General features: G+C 36.2%; 1 protein-coding gene across 17 annotated transcripts in view; it reads right to left on the bottom strand.

The window, feature by feature from the left end:
* ATM (ATM serine/threonine kinase) overlaps positions 1 to 20,759 on the bottom strand; it is a 150,695-nt gene that overhangs the window by 83,932 nt on the left and 46,004 nt on the right. For 14 of the 17 annotated variants that reach the window (XR_010322514.1, XR_010322515.1, XR_010322516.1 and 11 more), the window contains 11 exons: positions 19,601 to 19,748; positions 18,608 to 18,807; positions 16,163 to 16,245; positions 15,916 to 16,071; positions 14,836 to 14,911; positions 14,579 to 14,709; positions 12,857 to 12,977; positions 10,940 to 11,113; positions 9,310 to 9,479; positions 7,324 to 7,570; positions 5,003 to 5,118 (listed from right to left, as the gene is read on the bottom strand). Coding sequence is in view for 14 of the 17 variants with exons in the window: in XM_064288881.1 (XP_064144951.1) it covers positions 5,003 to 5,118; positions 7,324 to 7,570; positions 9,310 to 9,479; positions 10,940 to 11,113; positions 12,857 to 12,977; positions 14,579 to 14,709; positions 14,836 to 14,911; positions 15,916 to 16,071; positions 16,163 to 16,245; positions 18,608 to 18,807; positions 19,601 to 19,748 (1,622 nt within the window). In the remaining 3 variants the exon portion in view is untranslated. Of the gene's footprint in view, positions 1 to 5,002; positions 5,119 to 6,872; positions 6,964 to 7,323; positions 7,571 to 9,108; positions 9,205 to 9,309; positions 9,480 to 10,939; positions 11,114 to 12,856; positions 12,978 to 14,578; positions 14,747 to 14,835; positions 14,912 to 15,915; positions 16,072 to 16,162; positions 16,246 to 18,607; positions 18,808 to 19,600; positions 19,749 to 20,759 lie in introns of those variants that run through there. The other 3 variants (XM_023554764.2, XM_064288884.1, XM_064288885.1) reach the window with 3 other exon arrangements.

Below are 20,759 nucleotides of genomic sequence, written 5' to 3'. Positions count from 1 at the left end.
CTGGCAATTATAAATAAAGCCGCTATAAACGTTAGTGTGCAGGTTTCTATGTTGGCACGTTTTCACGTCACTTGGATAAATACCTGGGTGCATGACTGCTGAATCAAATGGTAAGCTTATATTTAGTTTTGTAAGAAACTTCCAGATTGCCTTCCAAGGTAGCTATACTATTTTGCATTCCCACCAGGAATGAAGGAGAGTTCCTGATGAGCCACATCTTCATAGCATTTGGTGCTGTCGGTGTTTTGGATTTTAGCCTTTCTAATAGGACTGTATAGGGTCGCTATGAGTCGGAATCGACTCGATGGCACTGGGTACTGGGTTTTAATAGGACCGTATAGGGTTGCTATAGTGCTGCTATGAGTCGGAATCGACTCGACGGCAACAGGTTTTTTTTTTTTTAAATAGGAGTGTAGCAGTACCTCATTGTCACTTTGATTTCCAATATTTTAATGACATATGATGTTGAGCATTTTTTTCATATGCTTATTTCTCATCTGCGTATCTTCTTTGGTGAGGTATCTGTTCAGATCTTCTGCCCATTTTGTAATTGGATGTTTATTTTCTTGTTGAGTCTTAAGAGTTCTTTGTATATTTTGGATATAAGTCTTTTATCAGATATGTGTTTTGTAATACTTTCTCTTAACAGAGTCTTTAGCAGGGTAAAATTTTTAAATTTTAATGAAGTCCAATGTATTCTTTTTTTCCTTTATGGATTATGCTTTGGTATATCTAAAAAGTTATCCCCAAACCCAGGGTCACCTAGATTTTTTCCTATTTTACCTTTTATGTATAGTTTGCCTTACATTTAGGTCTGTGATCCATTTTGAGTAAATTTTTATGAAAGATGTAAGTTCTGTGTCTAGATTCACTTGTTTTTCCATGTGGATATTCAGCTGTTTCAGCAGCACTTGTTGAAAAGACTATCCATTCTCCATTGACTTGCCTTTGCTTCTTTGTCAAAGACTGAGTATGTTGGTGTGTTTTTTTTTCTGGGCTCTCTATTCTATTCTACTGACCTATTTGTTTGTTCTTTCACCAGTACCATGCTGTCTTGATCACTGTAGCTTTATAGTAGGTCTTGAAGTCGGATAGTGTCTGTCCTCCAATTCTACTCTCTTCAGTATTGTACTGGCTATTGTGGATCTTTTGCCTTTCTATATGAACTTAAGAATCAATGTGTCCTATTTTACACTGTACTGGAAGTCCTAGCAAATGCAATTAGACAAGAAAAAGAAATAAAAAGTATACAGATTGGGAAGGAAAAAATGAAACCGGTTTCATTTGCAGATGACATGACTGGAAAATCTCAAAAGAACTGACAAAAAAAGGCTTCTGGAACTATCCAGACCCAGAAATAACCTAGTGCTGTCGAGCTGATTCTGACTCATAGCGACCCTATAGGACAGAGTAGAACTGCCCCATGGAGCTTCCATGGAGCGCCTGACCCTTTGGTTAGCAGCCGTAGCACTTAACCAATACGCCACCAGGGTTTCCTTATGGAACTAATAAGCGATTACAGCAAAGTAGCAGGATACAAGGTTAATATACAAAAGACAATCGTATTCCTATATACCAGCAAGGAAAAACAAATTTGAAATTAAAAAACACAACACTATTTACATTAGCACTAAATTTAAAAAACAAAAACTCAGATATAAATCTGACCAAACATGTATAAGATCTATATGGGGAAAACTACACAAATCTGATGAAAGAAATCAAAGATCTAAATAAATGGAAAGATAGTCCATGTGGGCTCATGGATAGGAAGATTTAATACTATTAAGATGTCAATTCTTCCTAAATTGACCAATAGACTCAATTCAATTCCAAAAAAAACTCAACCAGCCATCATTTTTAGAACAAAATTACCAAGAAAAAACAGGTTTTGCTGATAAGCCAGTGAATTTACAAGAAGAAAATTTAGATAACAACCCCAAATTTTTAAAACTATATTTCCTCTGGCAAACTATAATTTTAATGAAATCACAAATGATAGATTACACTCCACATACATTAATCAGAACAGCCACATACCATTCACTCTCTATGACCTAGTCAATCTACTGTGATCTTTTATAAAGTTAATGGCAGTGCAACAACTTAGCTTTAGTGTTACTTTAAGTCTAAATTAAAGCTCTACGCTAGTATTGTAAATATCACACTATTTTAAGACATAGCCAGCAAACACTATTTAGATCAAATGAAATTATATATCTGAGAGCAATTTATTAGATTTTTTTTTTTTTTTATATCACTATTTTATCCAAATCCACCAGGCACTCCTTGGCAACTCTATGGGGCAGTTCTACTTTGTCCTATAGGGTCGCTATCAGTCGGAATTGACTCAACGGCACTGGGTATCACTATTTTATATTCCTAGCATTATTAAAAAAAAAAAAAAGTTTTTTTTTTTTTTTAATAGGGAACATTAAAAAGAAAAGCAAAGGGTATTTTGAGTAGCTTACAATCAAGATGTGAAAAAAACTAACATTCATATACACGTCAGGGTATTTCACATCCAAAAAAACTGGACTGAGAAAGAGCATGTGAAGAGCTAAGTGATAAACGCTGTCACAGAAGGGCCAAGAGAAAGGACAGGTTCCAGCTGTTAAAAATCTACTTTGAGATTTGGTTAAAAAAAAAATTAAGTTATAAACTAGGATAGTAACTAAGATTAAAAAAAAAAAAACAGAGGGGAAAACTGCGGAGAGCTGGAAAACCTTCTGAATAAAGCAGAATTGCGGTTGGATCTTAAAGGATGCAGAGTATTTGCAAAGGTGAAGGGTAATGAAGGGAGTATTTGAGAGAGCAAGCACAGCATCAACAAAGGCCTAAAAATAGGAATAATGCATGGGGATCATAATAAAGACCAACAGAAGGAGAGAATGTTGAGAAGTAATGAGAGAAAAAGTCAGATAATATAAAGAGTCCTTGGCACTATCATTTAACAGAGATTTAATTTCTCCAACGTTAACCTGACAGTCATAAAGAGGGTGCTGTTGTGGTTAGGTGCTGTCAAGTTGGTTCCGACTCATAGAAAGAATGAAATACTGCCTGGTCCAGTGCAATCCTCACATTGCTATGTTAGAGCCCACTACTGCAGCCACTGTTGTCAATCCATTTCATTGAGGGTCCTCCTCTTTTTCGCTGACCTTCAACCTTACCAAGCATGATGTCCTTCTCCAGGGACTAGTTCTTCCTGATAACGTGCCCAAAGTACGTGAGATGAAGTCTCGCCATCCTTGCTTTTTTAAAAATTTTAAACTTCCACTTTAGATGAGGGTTTACAGAACAAAGTAGATTCTCCTTAAAGTTAGTACACGTATTGTTTTATGACACTGGTTAACAACCCCACGACGTGTCAACACTCTCCCATTCTTCACCTTGGGTTCCTTATTACCTTCTTTCCTGTCCTCTCCTGCCTTCTAGTCCTTGCCCCTGGGCTGGTGTGCGCCTTTAGTCTCACTCTGTTTTTATGGGCCTGTCTAATCTTTGGTTGAAGAGTGAACCTCAGGCGTGGCTTCATTACTGAGCTAAAGAGGTGTCCGGGGGCCATGCTCTCGGGGTTTCTCCAGTCTTTGTCAGACTAGTAAGTCTGGTCTTTTTTTTTTGAGTTAGAATTTTGTTCTACCTTTTTCTCTAGCTCTGTCTGGGACTCTCTATTGTGATCCCTGTAAGAGTAGTTGATGGTGGTAGCTGGGCACCATCTAGTTGTACTGGACTCAGACTGGTGGAGGCCGTGGTAGTTGTGGTCCATTAGTCCTTTGGACTAATCTTTTCTTGTGTCTTAAGTTTTCTTCATTCGCCCTTCCTCCTGAAGGGGTGAGACCAGTGGCGTATCTTAGATTGCCGCTCACGGGCTTTTTTTTTTTTTTTTGGTACAGTGACTCTGTATTCTTTCCATCCTCTGTTGATGCTTCCTGCGTTGTTCAATATTTCAGCTCATAAAGAGGATAATACCTACGTTATCTTGCAGAGTTCTTATGGAGATGCAAATGCCCTGACAGAGCTTTTTAAACAGTTAAATACTACACAAACCACAGCAAACTCATTCATCAAGCACTTTGTGAGAGGTAAACTGGAACTAATAAGGACTGGAGCTAATAAGTGATTATAGCAAGGTAGCAGGATACAAGGTATTATCACTACTTTTCCTGGTAATAGTGTACAACAGATTGATGGGAGTAGAGACTAAAGGCAGGCACAAGAACTAACAAGCAGCTGTTAAAATCTAATAGTGAGTGGGGATGGTAACCGTAAAAATATATAGGAAAAGGAAATTCAAAAACATTCTGGAGGGAGAGTATAGCAAAAAAACTGAAAGAGACCAACCCTCAAAGAACTTTAGGCTTATGAAATTGAAAGAATATCGGTAGACTAGCCATAGAAATAGAAAAATTAGGAAGAAAACTAGCTTCAGGGATAAATAAAGGGAAGATTATCTGCTCAGTCGGAAACATGTATAATTTATGGTAGTACTCAAGTAGAGACACTTTGTTATTAAAAATACAGGACTTGACTACAAGGGAGATACCAAGACTGAAGATAAAGATCTTAAAGTAATTTTCAAAAGAACATCAGAGAGCAAAGGACAAACTTTTGGAAGATTCTGATAGCTAAGGTACATGAAAAAGAAAAGGTGACCTAGAAAGGCAAGTCATTCATAAGGCTAACTAGAAATAATGTGTCATGAAGAGAATTTCAAGGGACCACAGATGACACATTGCTCAACTATTACACAAAGATTGAGAAGAGAAAGGTTATTGGATTCGTCAAGATGGTCAACTAGAAAGAGCAATTACTGTGGGGAACTTATAGTAGAAGCAGATAAGTAATTAATTTCATTCAAATGCAGCTATTTTTAAACAAACACAATTTAGAAACAGAGTACCTTTCTTAAAAAGAAATAGGTGCTTGAAAGTGTCAATGCATAAACTTCCTTAGCAAGTTCTGTAAGTTGCGGTTAGTTCTCTGTGTTTGAAGAGTCCATACATACCCTGAAAAGTCACGGAGGTCAGTGCTGTGGCTGGCACCGGAATTCGCTGGTTCATGTAATGTCATCAATAATTCCACCACAATCTCTGGCAAATTACTAATGAATAAATGATCAATCTGTAAAGATACAAAATTAAAATATATTTAATATTTTTATGTCTGTGACAGTTAAGACAGCTCAAGGTACTTATGCTATTACCTTATTTCCAAAACCATTCAGTGACTAGAGGAGAAAATAGATTACTAAAAATCCAAGATCTACAAGCCATATAACTAACTCCACCGTTTTTCTTCTTCTATGCAGCCCAACTTGTAGCCTGAAAACAAAGTAAGGAAATCATACCAAATGAGGTTCCTTTAATCTGATTCTGTAGTTTAACTTTAGAGAATCATTTTACCTGACTAAAGTTTTAGGCCTAGCATTAAATTCCTTAACCTGACAATATTTCTTCTAACCAAAGCCCACAGGGATCTATACAGCTCCTCAATCTGTATTTCAATCTTGACATATGTGGGAACTCTGTCTCATTTGTGGAATTTGACTAGTAAGAATTCCCAGTGACTGGCGATACTGCCCTTTCTGTTCTCTGCATGACTTTTGCCCAGATTTTTACTTGGTTGACATCCCAAACTGAGGCTAGCTGCTACCCACATCCCCCAGCATCAACTGCAGACTAAAATCCTCCCCCACAGAAGGTACTGACTCTTTTATCAATCTACTTCCCACTCTAGGTAGCCTCACAAAGGACATGTTGTTATTGTTAGCTGCCACAGAGTTGATTCCAATTCATGACTATCCAATTCTCTAAACATAAATAATGGGTCTTTATATTTACTAGTTTTATATTATTCTGTTAAGCCAGATCTCTACTGTCTAGTTAATAATAAAAGGTACACATAAATTGTTCAGATGCCTAGGTACAGTTAAACAATCTTGTGAACTATAAATACTGTGGGCATTTAACAAAGACTCAAGGCTGTCAATAGTTGTAATGGCACTTAATTCACAGATAAAAGAATCTAGAAGGTTGTTTCCCTAAACACGCACTTTCTCTAAATCAAAGAAAAAAAAAAATGTAACTAAAGCTTAATGCCAAATGAAATTAAGTCTAGCAAGAATTTATGTCTTTAACCAAGAAGTAAAGAATTCATTTCTTATTTTTTGTCTCTGTCACTGACACTGGTGTTTTAGGCAGGGTTAAATGTGATAATTTTTCCCTTGTGGACTTATCCTGACTCTAAAAATTGCTATCTTTTGGAGTGAATACATAAAAGAAATGATAAGGTTAGGGGAGCTTGGAAGTCTAAATTGGGTAGACTGGGGGTTGGGGGGAGGCAGACTGTCTCCGTCAACTCTCCACCCTCTGGAGTGCCAACGTTCTTTTCAACTGTCTTTTGGGAAAGGGACTCCTTTACTCACAAACTGCCAGCAGACAATAGACTTACAACCAGCTCTCACTGGTAGTGGTTCACCTACACAATCGAGGGATTTGCTGTTCTATTTCTTGGTTCAGTACAGATGAGTGGGCAAGCAAAAAGTGTTTCCTCAAGTTTTCCCAATTATAATTCTCATGTTAAGCAAGCTTGGTTACTTATCCCTTAATTATACACGCATATATATACATAAAATCTTATGTATGTTTTTATAAGTTGCATCAAATAATTTTTGGATGTATATAAATCATTACAAAACAAAGCTTGTCAAATTTTTTTTTACTGATTACATTTAAGAAATATTTAACAAGGAGCCAATATATACTAGGTGGTTGGAAGATAACAGTGAAAGAAAAAAAAATCCTACCTTCACAGTGTTCACATTCTAGTGGGGAAGACTGGTAATATACAGCAAATATGACTCATAAGTAAGTTACCTCATATATTAGAAGGTATAAGTGTCATGGAAACAAGGTATAAGGACTGGAAGTTCCGGGGACGGGCCGGTACTTTTCCTTGAAAAGGCTGCTATTGGAAAGTAACCGAAGAAGGTTCTTTAGTCACTGTTTAGTGTTTAATGCAACAACCGGTTTGCATTGATGTATTACTGGCAATTAAAATAAATTTGTGAAAATAAAAAAATAATACAATTATTCAGAAAGTTTTTTTTTCTTTTTTGGTTCCTGATAAGAACATTTCCACTCTTTAAAAGCCAACCAAAAACACAGAACACTTCACGACAAAAGTATTTCATGGATTGGCTATGCTAGATGGTGATTACTGTATGTTCATTTTAATAGCACAACAGTGAATAAACAGCCTTAAAATTTTAAACTTACATCTTACATCAATTGGGGGTTAAAAAGCAGATAAAAGTTAAAGCCATACCTGTTTTCCTAACAAGCTTTCATCTTTGAGCATATCATAGACTTTGGCAGCAGTCTCTCTTTGTTGTGACATCCCACTGTCTCCTGTACCCTCATAGGCAAAATAAGGAAGAATATTTACAAGAATCTTCGGAAAGCAGTCTGTTAGAAGGCTTTTCCAATCCTCTTGAATCTGATTAGCAATGGACTTCACCTCATCAAAATGACTTCTAATCACCAGATGTGGGATCAAAACCTTGTAACAAGATCTAAAAACATCAATATTTAAAATATAGGTTATATATAACGTTTCAAGGTAAAATTTTATAATACAGTTCTTAAAAAATGCTTTAAAACAGTCAACATTAGAGAATCGCTTTATCTAGATTATTTTTATTCTTACTCTAATTTTATAAATGGAGAAGTTATGTAAATTCTTAACAGTCATTCTAAAAAAAGAGACTGTAAAATATACCACCCTAATTCTCTGCTCAAAAAAAAGCCAGGATTGAATTTAATTATTATTTCTTTTTTTTTTAATTGTGCTTTAGTTGAAAGTTTACAGCTTAATTTTCATTCAAAAATTTATACACATATTGTGTTGTGACACTGGCTGCAATCCCCACAATGTGACAGCACACTCTCCCTTTCCACCCCGGGTTCCCTGTGTCCATTGGACCAGTTCCTGTCCCTTCCTGCCCTCTCATTCTGCTTTTGAACAGGAGCTGCTCATTTGGTCTCATATATCTGTCTGAACAAAGAATCACGTTCCTCAGGCACATTATTTTTTGTTTTATAGTTCTATCTAATCATTGTCTGAGGAGTGGGCTTTGGGAATGGTTTCAGTTCTGGGTTAACAGACCGTCTGCAGGCCATAGTTTCTGGGGTTTCTCCAGTCTCTGTCAGGCCATTAACTCTGGTCTTTTTATGTGAATGTGAACGCTGTTCTACATTTTTCTCCTGCTTTATCTGGGGCGCTGCTGTGTTCCCTGTCAGGGTATTTGGTTCTTCTGCATAATCAATTTACGTAAAATTGAAAAACGAAATGTGAAAGCACTTTATAAATTCAAAGAAAAATGTAAATATTGTTACTGCCAAAATCAATAAGGTTCACTTGATTTACTTTTGTATGAATACTTTTCTTAAAGAAAACTATCTATAGGCAATTCTTCATAATCTATAAAAACGTAAAAAGCACTATTATGGACACTAGAAACTCACCCATGATATATTACATGTAAAATGCCTGCCTCAACAACTATGAGCTGCCTTCCCATCACCCTTTTACCTGAGCATTACTTTTTAGTTGTTTCAGATCTCTCCACTTTCAAAATTTTCTTTTCCGGAGTTTGAGTTAGCAAAATGAATATTTTTACATTAAACTTCTAAATCTAATAGAAATAATGACTGTTGAAATGGCCTTCAGTCAGGCAACAAAAGAGAAAATCAAGGCAGAAATAATCAGCTACTAGTACGTTATCGGAAACCCTGGTGACGCAGTGGTTAAGAGCTACGGCTGCTAATCAAAAGGTCGGCAGTTCAAATCTACCAGGCGTCCTTGGAAACTCTATGGGGCAGTTCTATTCTGTCCTACAGGGTCGCTAAGAGTCAGAATTGACTCAATAGCAACGGGTTTGGTTTTTTAGTAAGTTATCATTGATTTTTCAAAGGAAAGATTGTTAAATATTGAAGGTAAAAGGGACCTTAAAGACCTCCTTGTGCAATTTCCTTACTTTACAAATGAAAAGAATTAAGGCCTAGAAGGTATTTACGTGGTTTGTCCGGAGTCATATAGCTGGTTATTGGCACAGTTATGACCAGGTCTTAAGTCCAATGACTCCAAGTTCCAACGTGCTTTCATTACAACAAGCTGTCCCGCCTCTCATGCTATGCAGCCTCCCACCTAGGTATGTGTGGAGGGGAGGGGGCATGAGAAGGGGAGAATTGCCAAACGTTATTACCTAATTTTAAATTAAACATAATTCACATATGCCGTATGTAAACCCACCTGTAGAAATTCTCAACATTTGTGTAGTTTAATAAAATAAAAGGAAAAGAAGATAAGCTGTATTCAGTATCTTGATGATTTAGCCACTCCAAAACTAGATAATCTAAGTGAGAAGTCATGAAATCTTCTAGATGTCTATATCCAAAAGTTTCAGACACCTTCTCTAAAACCTGTACAGATAAAAAAGAAGACAGTGCTTTAAAAAAAAAAAAAATAATCACTTAACTTTTCTATTTTTATACATCAATTTCCTCATCTGTGAAGCGGGGATACTAAAGTATCTACTTCTGTGACGTTAAATGAAAAAATATATTTAATATAAGTAGCACAGTCCCCAAGGGGTCTTGGTGGTGCAATGGTTAAGTGCTTGGCTGCTAAATGAAAGGTCAGCAATTCGATCGCATCAGCTGCTCCAAGGGAGGAAAGACCTAGTGACTGGGAGAAAAAACCTGGCAATCTGCTCCCATGAAGATTACAGCCTAGAAAGCCCTATGAGGCAGTTCCACTGTCCTATGGTACCGGATAGGGTCATTATGAGGCAGAACTGACTTGACAGCACACAACAACAGCATCGTCCCCGGCATGTACCCCCAACCTAGTGCCCTGGCATGTAGCAAACCCCTAATAAATGATACGTGAATAAAAATATATTGCAATTTTCAATGCTGATTATATTTCACAGTAAAGTTTAAAGTAAAATTCTTCTGCTCGGTCTTAAGTTGAAATAAGAAAAATCCAAAATAATCCCAGTAATTAAGCAGTTTAATGATACACTTTAAAAATAAAGCAGCTAACTTTAATAGTGAAAGCAAAGGTTATCTTGTCTAAGACTCATTTCCTGGGGAATGGATCACCACAAAGTTACACAGAAACCGTACCGGCAGAATGCTAAATGGCAGAGCAGGTCACCGGTCCACCCCTGTCTGGATCACCACAAAGTTACACAGAAACCGTACCGGCAGAATGCTAAATGGCAGAGCAGGTCACCGGTCCACCCCTGTTTGGATCACCACAAAGTTACACAGAAACCGTACCGGCAGAATGCTAAATGGCAGAGCGGGTCACCGGTCCACCCGTTTCAACACAGAACACTATGCAAGTGAAAGGCTTGGGAACACCCCAAACCATGAATGCTGAGCGGGCAGAACAGGGCCAAGGCCAACATCCTACAACACCATACTGATGTCATTACAAGGCTTAGACCCCAGTCCTCATCCCTTAGTCATGTAACTAAAAACTCTCACAGCCTTAAAAGTTGGCGTCTGGCTCTGTTAGATCCCAACTTGCTGCACTAGAATCCACTGGGCAAAGCACCTGCTACTATCTTTGTCTCTGTGAGTTTCCACCACTGAACGCAGTTCCAGAGGACCTGGTCTGTGTGCTGACAGATCATTCACCCTCGTTAGTTCAACGAATGTGGTGAAACGCTCCTAAACTGAATATAAGAAATTATACTGCATAAAACAAATATACCACTAAAAGGGTTACTATTACTGTCCTCCAATATTCCTTATCTAAAGTATAAAATTGTCTCCAAGTCTTAAATAAATATCACTTTCTAAATCTAGCTTTAATTTAAAAAAATTTTTTACAACCCAAGATTATAATAAAAATATTCATCCACATATACCTTTTTAATGAAGTGAGGTTCTAATCCATTCTCTTTCACAGATTTGCATAGGGCGAACAAAGCCTGTTTTTCACAGATAGGGCTACAGTGTAAAACCACAGCTATCATCATCAGTAAAACGGCTTTTCTATTATAAAGCTCATCAGAAAGCTCCGGGTTTTCAGCACTGTGGGACTTCAAAAGAATTTTAAAAACAATGTAATGTAAATACGCATTACAATGATGTAAATATTTAAATGCTATAAATAAACTGAGGCTAAAATCAAGCAGCCAGTGAAGTTTCAAGTCTTACAGTGGTAGGGCTACAGGGTAGAGAGTTTAAGAAAACATTAGCTCTCTACAATGTTATCTGCTTTTAATGATATCTTACGGAAAGACTTGCCAAAAGAAAAACATTTCAGTGAGGTATACTTAAAGCAGTTAAAAGAAAGAAAAAAGAAATCGCAAGGTTACAAGGAGAGGGTGAGATGAGCTCCTTTTCACCTAGCAAGTGTAACTCCTAAGATACATATTATTATCATGATACCTTATAATATAAACCTTATACTTAAAAAAATGTTATCATACATATTATCAAAAGGAACAAGACAGAATGATATACGCTATCTAGTTTAGTGATGAATCACTACAATATCCTAATAGGTATCTATGTTTTTTGGTTAGTTGTATTTGTTAGAAATTTCTCTTCACATTCAGAAAAATTTGTGAGTCACTGATAATAGTTTTGCATTTGGGTACAAGAGAAAGAAAGGACCTAACTCCTTTACTAAGTGGCAATCATTAACATGCTTGAAAATTCCTGGTATCTCAACTATTCCTTCTAAGACACACATCTCCAGACTCAACATCCTAGTTAAAAATCCACTTTTACTAAGAACCAAACCCAAACCCAATATACTAGCTATTCTCTAAAAAGAATAGAAGATCCAAATTCTTTTATCTCCTTTTTTTATAACATTATATTTCTCTTAATGCGGCATAAGATAGAACTTACTTGTTTTGATAACCATAAAACAATACTGATTCATATTGTGTTCTCAAGGTCTTTTTTCAAATGAATTACTGCCAGGTCAATATTTTTCCTTTTTGTATTGCAGATGATGGGCTGATTTTGAATATATAATTTACCTTCCATTAAATTTTATATTATTTTATGCTCATGATACTGAAAATCTTTTCTAAAAAGGATTTCTATCATCCAACTGGGGCCCTGGTGGTACAGTGTTTAAAAGTTAGGCTGCTAATCAAAAGGTCAGCAGTTTGAATCCACCAGCTGCTCCTTGAAAGACATATGGGGCGGTTGTAGTCTGTCCTATAGGCTTGCTATGAAGTCAGAATCAACTCAACAGCAATGGGTTTTTTTTTTTTTTTTTTAAATCATCCAACTATCTTTTTTCGGTTTTCTGCTATCACAGGTTTGGTAAATCATTTGATTAACTGCTTCAAATCCTTTTTAGAAACAAATTAGTGTATAAATAAATCTGAACACTGAGAATTTTTATCAGTTTAAGAAAAAATATTCTACAGAAAAATATAAAAAGCACAGGGTTCACGAAAAAACTCCAAGAAAATATAATTATTTCCTGTTAGAGCCTTTTGTACCCTGTTTCTACTTATTGTCACTTGTTCTCTGAATTAGCTTTTAATCAGCTCTTACAAAAACAATGTTTTAAAAAAGAAATCATTTATATTTCCACAAAAACTGTAAAGTTTTGTTTTTCCCCACAAAAACTCTATGTATATAGGTTGAATTTAAAAAAATGCTCATATTTAATCAAGTCTCAGCTATAAATAAAGCAATTCCATTAAGGTAAACTATTGGATATAAACTGTATTAGGCCAAATTTGCTAAGGTAATACATGGTATTTTCACAGAAAGCATATGATAATAGCAAATATGCATGTTATTAAAATTACCACTTCTCTCATTCCCTCCTGAGCTTTCAAGTATGCATTTTCAAAAGCTGTCTGCTGAAGCTTCAAAGGAAGTGCTTTCAATAACCTGGAAGAATCTTGTTGCTTCATATCCTGGAATAATCTTAAAAAAAAAAAAGGAAAAAGTAAAACTCAAACTAGCTTGTCAAACACCATATGGCAAGAGACCACAAACTCCTCTGTCAACCTGTTCTAATATTTAGTTACCATGAAAGTCAGCAGGGAATACAGATTGATGTCTTGATGTTCCATTCACGTTTTTTGTGCCTTTTGCATAAGATCTTATCATACTCAAGGACAGCTCTTTAATCAATTTTGTCCTTTATGTTTTTTTAGTAATAAAAAGACAATTTTTGTGTTCCTCTAATTCATCTTATTTCTCTAATCTCTCTTAAAATAGCCCAACAGTAGATACCTAACAAGTGAACAAAAACTCAATAAATGTTACTTTCTTGTCATTCCTGAATTTATGCAGTTTTTAATCTGAAGGAATTTTTTTCAATGCCACTACACTGCTTTGTTACATTCAACTTAGAGCTTTCCATAATCGCAGACCTTTAACTTCAGGATATGTTTTCTATCATCTATATGTGAAACTTATTAAGGACTTGAACTACTGCACACATCCATTAGCAATCCTTAAAACGCACCACGTTCTTACTGAAAATGAGCTCCAAATCTGAGGAGTTAGATACAAATTCTCATTTATGAAAACATTACTGATAACCTACTTAAACTCTGGATACATTAGTTCTAATATTTATATTTGTGTGACTTCCTAGGATATTTCTTTATGATGATCTTCTGTTATCAGTCAATTATTGTTAAATTTGAACAATAAAGTTACTCAAATGATTTTAAACTTTGGTGTTTTTAAAGCATCATGTAGTTTCTTTTTTCAACTACATGAATCTTTTTCACAAATAGTTACTCAACACCTTTCCCATGCCAGGCACTGTTTTAGGTGCCAGAGACACAACAGTGAATGGAACAGACAAAAATCAATGCTTGCTAGGAACTGACATTCCAGTGAGGTATGGAGAGGTAAATGTGTTAAAATAATTTAATATTTCAAGTGGTAACAGATGTTATAGAGAAAAATAAAGCAGGGAAATGTTTTATTCATAGGGTTCGGGAGGTGGAAGTTGACGTAGGTTGCAATTTAGAGTTTTAAAATCAATTTGATAACCTGATAAACATGGAGTCCACAAGAACATTTGCTTCTTCAGGTAGTCAAACATAAAAGAGATCTCTATAAGAGAATCATTCCTGTGCTTAAGTGTATCTTCATTTATGTTAATACAATTTTAACTAGCATAAAGTGCTATTTATCATTTTACACAGTCATATAAAACTCACAGTAATATCCAAACATATTCATCTACTCTATCTCCCGTAAGTGGTAGCAGATATAGTCCGTCATTTAAGTCCGTCATTTACTAAAACTGCGTGGGACTAAGCAAGTTCCTTTCTCTCTCTAAGCCACAGAGTTCTAACTCATGAGTTAGAGGAAATGATAGTATCTAAGTGACAGAGTTGTTGTTAGACTCAAGAAAAAAAGAGAAAGCATAAATGGCAGCACACAGGATGTACTCAGTAAGTGTCAGCTATTTGTGATATCATAACTAGGGAGCTGTCACAGTGCCAGGCACTGCATTGCTAATTGCAGAGTCTCAGATGCTTCGTGAATATTTGACACATTACCTACTGACTGACTCTGCGGCCAACATTCGAACCTGGTGATGATTATCAGCAAGAAATTCTGGAAATACTTCATTTACAGGGAAGTCTTTTCCCATTACATTGAGAATAGCCCATTCTGAATAAGGATCAGCCTGTAGGAAAAGAAGAACTCCAGTTGTATATGAAACACTAAAAGAAAAAAACAACCATTAATAAACAAAGCATGCTGTATGATATTTAACAGAGACATCAATAACACTGTAAGTGGAGTAACCCACCTCGAGCAGAGTCTTCAGGCATTTCACTAGCGCCACCTTTACAGCAGACGTGCACTTCCCCTCCTTCGTTAAGTGCCTGAAACAAATCAGTGTTTGAATGTCAAATGATTACTCAGTTAAAAGCATAGTCGGGCAAATTACTGAATATTAAGGTTATTTTAAATTGCTTCTAAAATTTCTCTCCATAAAAACCAAAACCCAGTGCCATCGAGGCGATTCTGACTCATAGCAACCCTATAGGACAGAGCAGAACCATCCCGTCGAGTTTCCAAGGAGCGCCTGGCAGATTCGAACTGCTGACCCTTTGGGTAGCAGCCAACAGCGCTTACCCACTACACCACCAGGGTTTCCATTTCTTTCCATACTAAATCTAATTCTCCTTATACGGTATATGCCAGCATACTCAACTTCTCAAAGATTTCAACTAAAAGAAATCAGTTTGAAAGGAAGTTCATTTTAATGTATATTATTTGTTGTGCATGATTATGTCTCATTTTGGGGCTATCAGACTTCAGCTAACCATGTTATAGTAAACTTGCTTTAAAAAGAAAGTAAAAAAGTTTTTGTTTTTATATCAAAGTTTTCAAAACTACACTCTATATTGATTTTTAAGTCCTTATCAATCAAATGGTCTGATGGCTCTAAATTACATAGATATGCTCCTTTATGAGTATCATGGTGTTATCTCAGGCTGTGACTAAAACAAAAACTATCTGCATGAAATTATCCGGTAACGACAAGCACCATTTGGTCACTTTGGGAACATGAGCAATTCAATTGATTTCAGATTGTTGCACTTTGCTTTAGTCACTGTACATGTCAAACTATTATGTGATTCAAACTTTGCAGGGAAATATACTAAATACACTTTAGAAAGCCAAACCTTCAGCTGTTTAAAGAACAGTGTAGTTCTTTAAGCAATGAAGAAGGGAAACACAAATTACATTCTTCTATTGTTAAAAGAAGTACATATGACATTGGAGGATTAAAGAAATCATTAATATGGAAAAGAAAAATTTGCCTTTATATCTAAAGGTAGCAAAAGAAAAATAAAAATTCCACAAAATAGTCTGTACCTACCAAAATGCTCCAATTACTGTTAGAAACTGTCCTTGAGCATCCCTGGTGTTCTCATTGTCCAGGCTGCCTTGACTCAGGTTTTTTATTATATGAAGGACATGGTTTAAAATTGTTTTACAAACTTCTTGGTCACGGCGATACAAAGAACATACATTGCTGTAGTGGAAAAAGTTTAACTTTATAAGCACAATAGAGCATATCAGTTATTTTATAAATTTAAAGTGTATATATGATTTTAATTTCTTACGATAGTGGTTTCAGAAACTCAACAACATCTTCCATTGGCAAGGGACAGTCTTCTCCTGGAAGCTCCTTCAAAAGCACTAGATACTAAAACGGTAGAGGAGAAAAACACGTTTTTTTCCATAGATCATTGATTTAGATAAAACCCATTGCCGATGAGTCAATTTCAACTCACAGCAACCCTATAGGACAGAGTAGAACTGCCCTATAGGGTTTCTAAGGACTGTCTAGTGGATTCAAACTGTCAACCTTTGAGTTAGCAGCCGACCTCTTAACCATTGCACCACCAGGGCTCCTATTTATTTGGATAAATATGTAACCATAAATTCACACACACATGCACACCGAGCTGTTAATTTTTAAAAGAGGCAGTATAGTGGAAAAAGGCTTTGAAGTTAAACAGAGCTCGATTCAACTCCCAGAACCACAACCAATTATTTGTATGGCTGAATAGCTTGCCTTCTATCATTCAGGGCCTTTGTCTCTCATGTGTAAAATGGGATATATCACTTACCCAGCAGCATTACTGAGGACTAGAGAAAATAAATGTAAAGGTCTAGCACCTATTGTGGGAATTCAGTGAATGGTTGTGGTTAAGCACAAGGATCTGAAACCATACTATGTCTCCCATCCTCCTAAAATAATGTGTTGGTTTAAGGGTTCAATCATTAAAAATTAAAAATTATTCTATTCATGAATTTTAGAAAGCAATCATGGGCAAGGAAGTAGTCAAATACCCTGAACTTCTTCCCATACAAGGCAATCTTGTAAGGTTCTCTATGTTACTATGGATACAAGGGGCTGCTCAGCAACTACCACTTATGAATACTAGGAGCCCAGTTTGAAAGTTAACAAATAATTTTCCAACTATAGTAAAAAATCACACGAGATGTTTTTCCTATCTATATGTAGGAAAATGAGCTCCTTCCCAGGTGCTAAAAAAGAACATTAAATGGAATCATTTCTAATATTTGCCGTGTATGTTATGTGACTGACTGTCTTAAATACAAAAAAAGTTTTAAGAAAAGCACATAACCCCTCCCTTGTCAGGGCTGGAGATCTGACCAGAGTGCCTTTCAGGGCTGAAACAAGGGGCTCAAACAAGGGTCAATCAAGCACGCCTGCTAGCGCTAGGGGACTGACCAACATGTTCGTCATGTCTGGAAACATGACCAGGAATTCCACAGGTATTCAGCCTGCTTATCTGCCAGGGTCAAGAGTTCCAATTAGGGACTCACCTGGCATGTTCTCAGGGCTGGGAAAACCACCTGGCTGGTTTGCCAGTTTGGTGGGACTGGGGACATGACTGGGGTAGTCAGCATACTCACTGAGCCAGGAGCTCTGCCAGCATATTCACAAGGGCTGGGGCTACAAGGATGGACCGCATGCTCAGGAGACTAGTTACATATAAGGGTACTGAATACATAAGTAAATGTACCAAAGTTAAGTGGAAAGCCAGTATTCTTATTGCTGGAGAAGTGAGCTACAAATGTGGACAGAGAAAAAGCTAGTAAGCTCTGGGACTCTGGACAGGAATTGGAGATCTCTGTCACTACATGGATAGATAAATGGGGGGAGGGGGAAGGATTAACTTTTATAACATTCCCACCAAAATCTAAATCTAATTACAAGAAAACATTAGACAAACCCAAAGTGAGAAAACCTACAAACTAACTGGCCTGAACTATTCAAAAATATGGAGGTCACGAAAGATAAGGAATGACTAAAGAACTGTTTCACATTAAAGACTTATGAGAACTGACATCTAAGTATAATGATACAATGTTAATTTCCTAATTTTGATGTTTATACTGTGGTTGGACACCCTCGTGGTGTAGTGGTTAAGTACAATGGTTGCTAACTAAAAGGCTGCTGGTTATATAGGACAGTATTCTTGTCTTTGGAAAATACACACTAAAGTATAAGAGATATAATGTACACAACTTAATCTCAAAATGGTTCAGAAAAATGAAAATGTGTATATAATAAATATACAAAGAAAATGAGGCAAATACGTCAAAATGTTAACTGCAGAAGATTATAAGGAGTATATGGAAGTTCTTTATAGTAGTCTTATAACTTACTATCATTTTGAAATTACATAAAAAAATTTTTAAAATCATATAAATTAGGTCAAAGGCTGGATTCAGACTTCAACCAGAATGTTATATATTATTTTTATATTCAGGATGTATGTTTCCTGGCTCAGTTAAAAATTACATAATAATAATAATGTCTAAAGGGAATAAATCTAACTACCCAAAGTCCATGCAAGTTTTAATGTTTCAACATCCACTTAAATATTTTTTTCAAAGCTCATTAAAATAAAAAGTGTATTTACAACTAGTCTCATAATCATTTCTCAGGGAAATTTTCAATCGACAAAGAGACTATGTGATTCTTACATATTAGCCAGCAACATCAGACAGAATTTTTTCATTTCACTCACCATGTGTAGGTGAAGGGATTTAGTAAGATCTAGAGTGCTAGAATCAATTAACATTAACAGTTTCCGCCGAATATCAGCTGCTCTGAATGATACTGCATTGGTCTGGGCGGTAGTTACACACATACATAAGAACTTGAGCATGTCTAAAAAAAGCAGATCTTGCTTTGACAGATATTCTTCTGCTAAAGGGCTTATGGCACCTAAAAGTAAAAAGCACTCATTAAGAATTAAGACAGGGGCACAACAGTCACATATATTGAATATTAATTCAAATACCCTCTCCTTCACAAAACATGCACAGAAATACACGGAATGCAAAATTCTGGTGAAACTGATTAACACTAATAGCTTCAAAACTCTTCATGAAAGGTTACCTTAGGATGCTGTCATCCAGGAATAACCCAGAATATCGAAAACTCTATAGACAAACATTTACTACATTTATCAACAGTGAAACAGAAAACAGAATAGTGGGAAATAGAAAGGAATCTAAATTTCTGACAATAAAAAATGACTAAGTAAATTATGGTATATATGTTGATTGGAATATTATGAAGCCATTAAAAGGTACCATTGTAGATATAAATAGCTACGTGAAAAAGTACTTAAAATTACTGCTAAAGAAAATAGACAAGCTATAAAATGGTATAGAAATGTTGACTACAATTTTGAAAGGATCTATAAATAACACAAAAGGCTAAAAATGATAGACTTATGTGTACTTTTACCCCTCTTGTTCTTTATTTTTCAAATAATCTATGTTTATATTTCTTTAATAATTACTATATATTCCTCCCATGAAGAATAAAACAGAAAAATAGTAAATTCAATTAAAAACCAGAGAAATCTAAAATGTATAGGAAGGACATAATCCTAATAGACTCTTCTAAGGGTCAATGAAATAAGTATAAATTTGCTATGAATGAGACCCCTCCTAATGCCAAATCAATACAAAGAGGTGAAATAAATGCCAAGCAGTGAACACGTACTCACCAGTTATGCTTTGGCTCTCTCCAGACTCATGTGCAGCATCAAACAGATTCACGGGTGACTGATCCTCCACCTCCACTAGATTTTCATCACTATCATCTTCCATCGATTCCACTTCTCCATAGTCAAATGGCTTTCTGATAAACGATACCTTCAAAGAAGAGAAACAGGATGTTCTTTTCAAGTAGGCTTCATTCAGAAGTATGTTTTAGCTAAACCTTTCCAAACCAAATAATTCAAGATTCATTTTAGGTATGAGCACTGCAGTATTGCCTCATGTGAATGTCCTGCAACAGGGAAATGAATATATATGTTTGTAACGGAATAATATGAACCCTTTAAAAAATTTTTTTTATATTAAGAGGTTTTGAAATACCCAAAATTGATGAGAGTGTGGAAAAAAAGTATCAATTGGTATGACTATTTTGGAGGTTGCCATGAGTCAGTGCAGACTCAATGGACCTATCAACACAACAACTGTGTGTGCCAGGCACTAGTCCAGACGGAAGAGTATGTATAGCATTATACCATTTCTATATAAGAAGACAAATAAATACCACAATGAGAATACGCTGCTCATCTGGCCAGGGTTTTTTTTTTTTTTTTTTAAATAATTTTTATCATGCTTTCAGTGAAAGTTTACAAATCAAGTCAATCTCTCACATAAAAACCTATATGCACCATACCACATATGCCCATTTACTCTCCCCCTAATGAGTCAGCCCGCTCGCTCCTTCCAGTCTCTCCTTTCGTGACCATTTTGCCAGCTTCTAAGCCCCTCTACCCTCCCATCTCCCCTGCAAAAAGAGATGCCAACATAGTCTCAACTGTCCACATGGTGCAAGTAGCACACTCCTCATCAGCATCTCTCTCCAACCCATTGTCCAGTCCAATCCATGTCAGACGAGTTGGCTTCGGGAATGATTCCTGTCCTGGGCCAACAGAAGGTTTGGGGACCTTGATCGCCAGGGTCCTTCTCATCTCAGACAGACCGTTACGGCTGGTCTTTTTATGAGAATTTGGGGGCTGCATCCCACTGCTCTTCTCCTCCCTCAGGGGGTCTCTGTGCTGCTCCCTGTCAGGGCAGTCATCAGTTGTGGCTGGGCACCATATAATTCTTCTGGTCTCAAGATGATGTAGTCTCTAGTTCATGTAGCCCTTT

This window comes from Loxodonta africana, chromosome 7 (genome assembly GCF_030014295.1).
Source record: "Loxodonta africana isolate mLoxAfr1 chromosome 7, mLoxAfr1.hap2, whole genome shotgun sequence".
Taxonomy (NCBI): Eukaryota; Metazoa; Chordata; class Mammalia; order Proboscidea; family Elephantidae; genus Loxodonta; species Loxodonta africana.
Note: the sequence above shows the minus strand (reverse complement) of the source record. Positions and strands in the feature narration are given on the sequence as shown.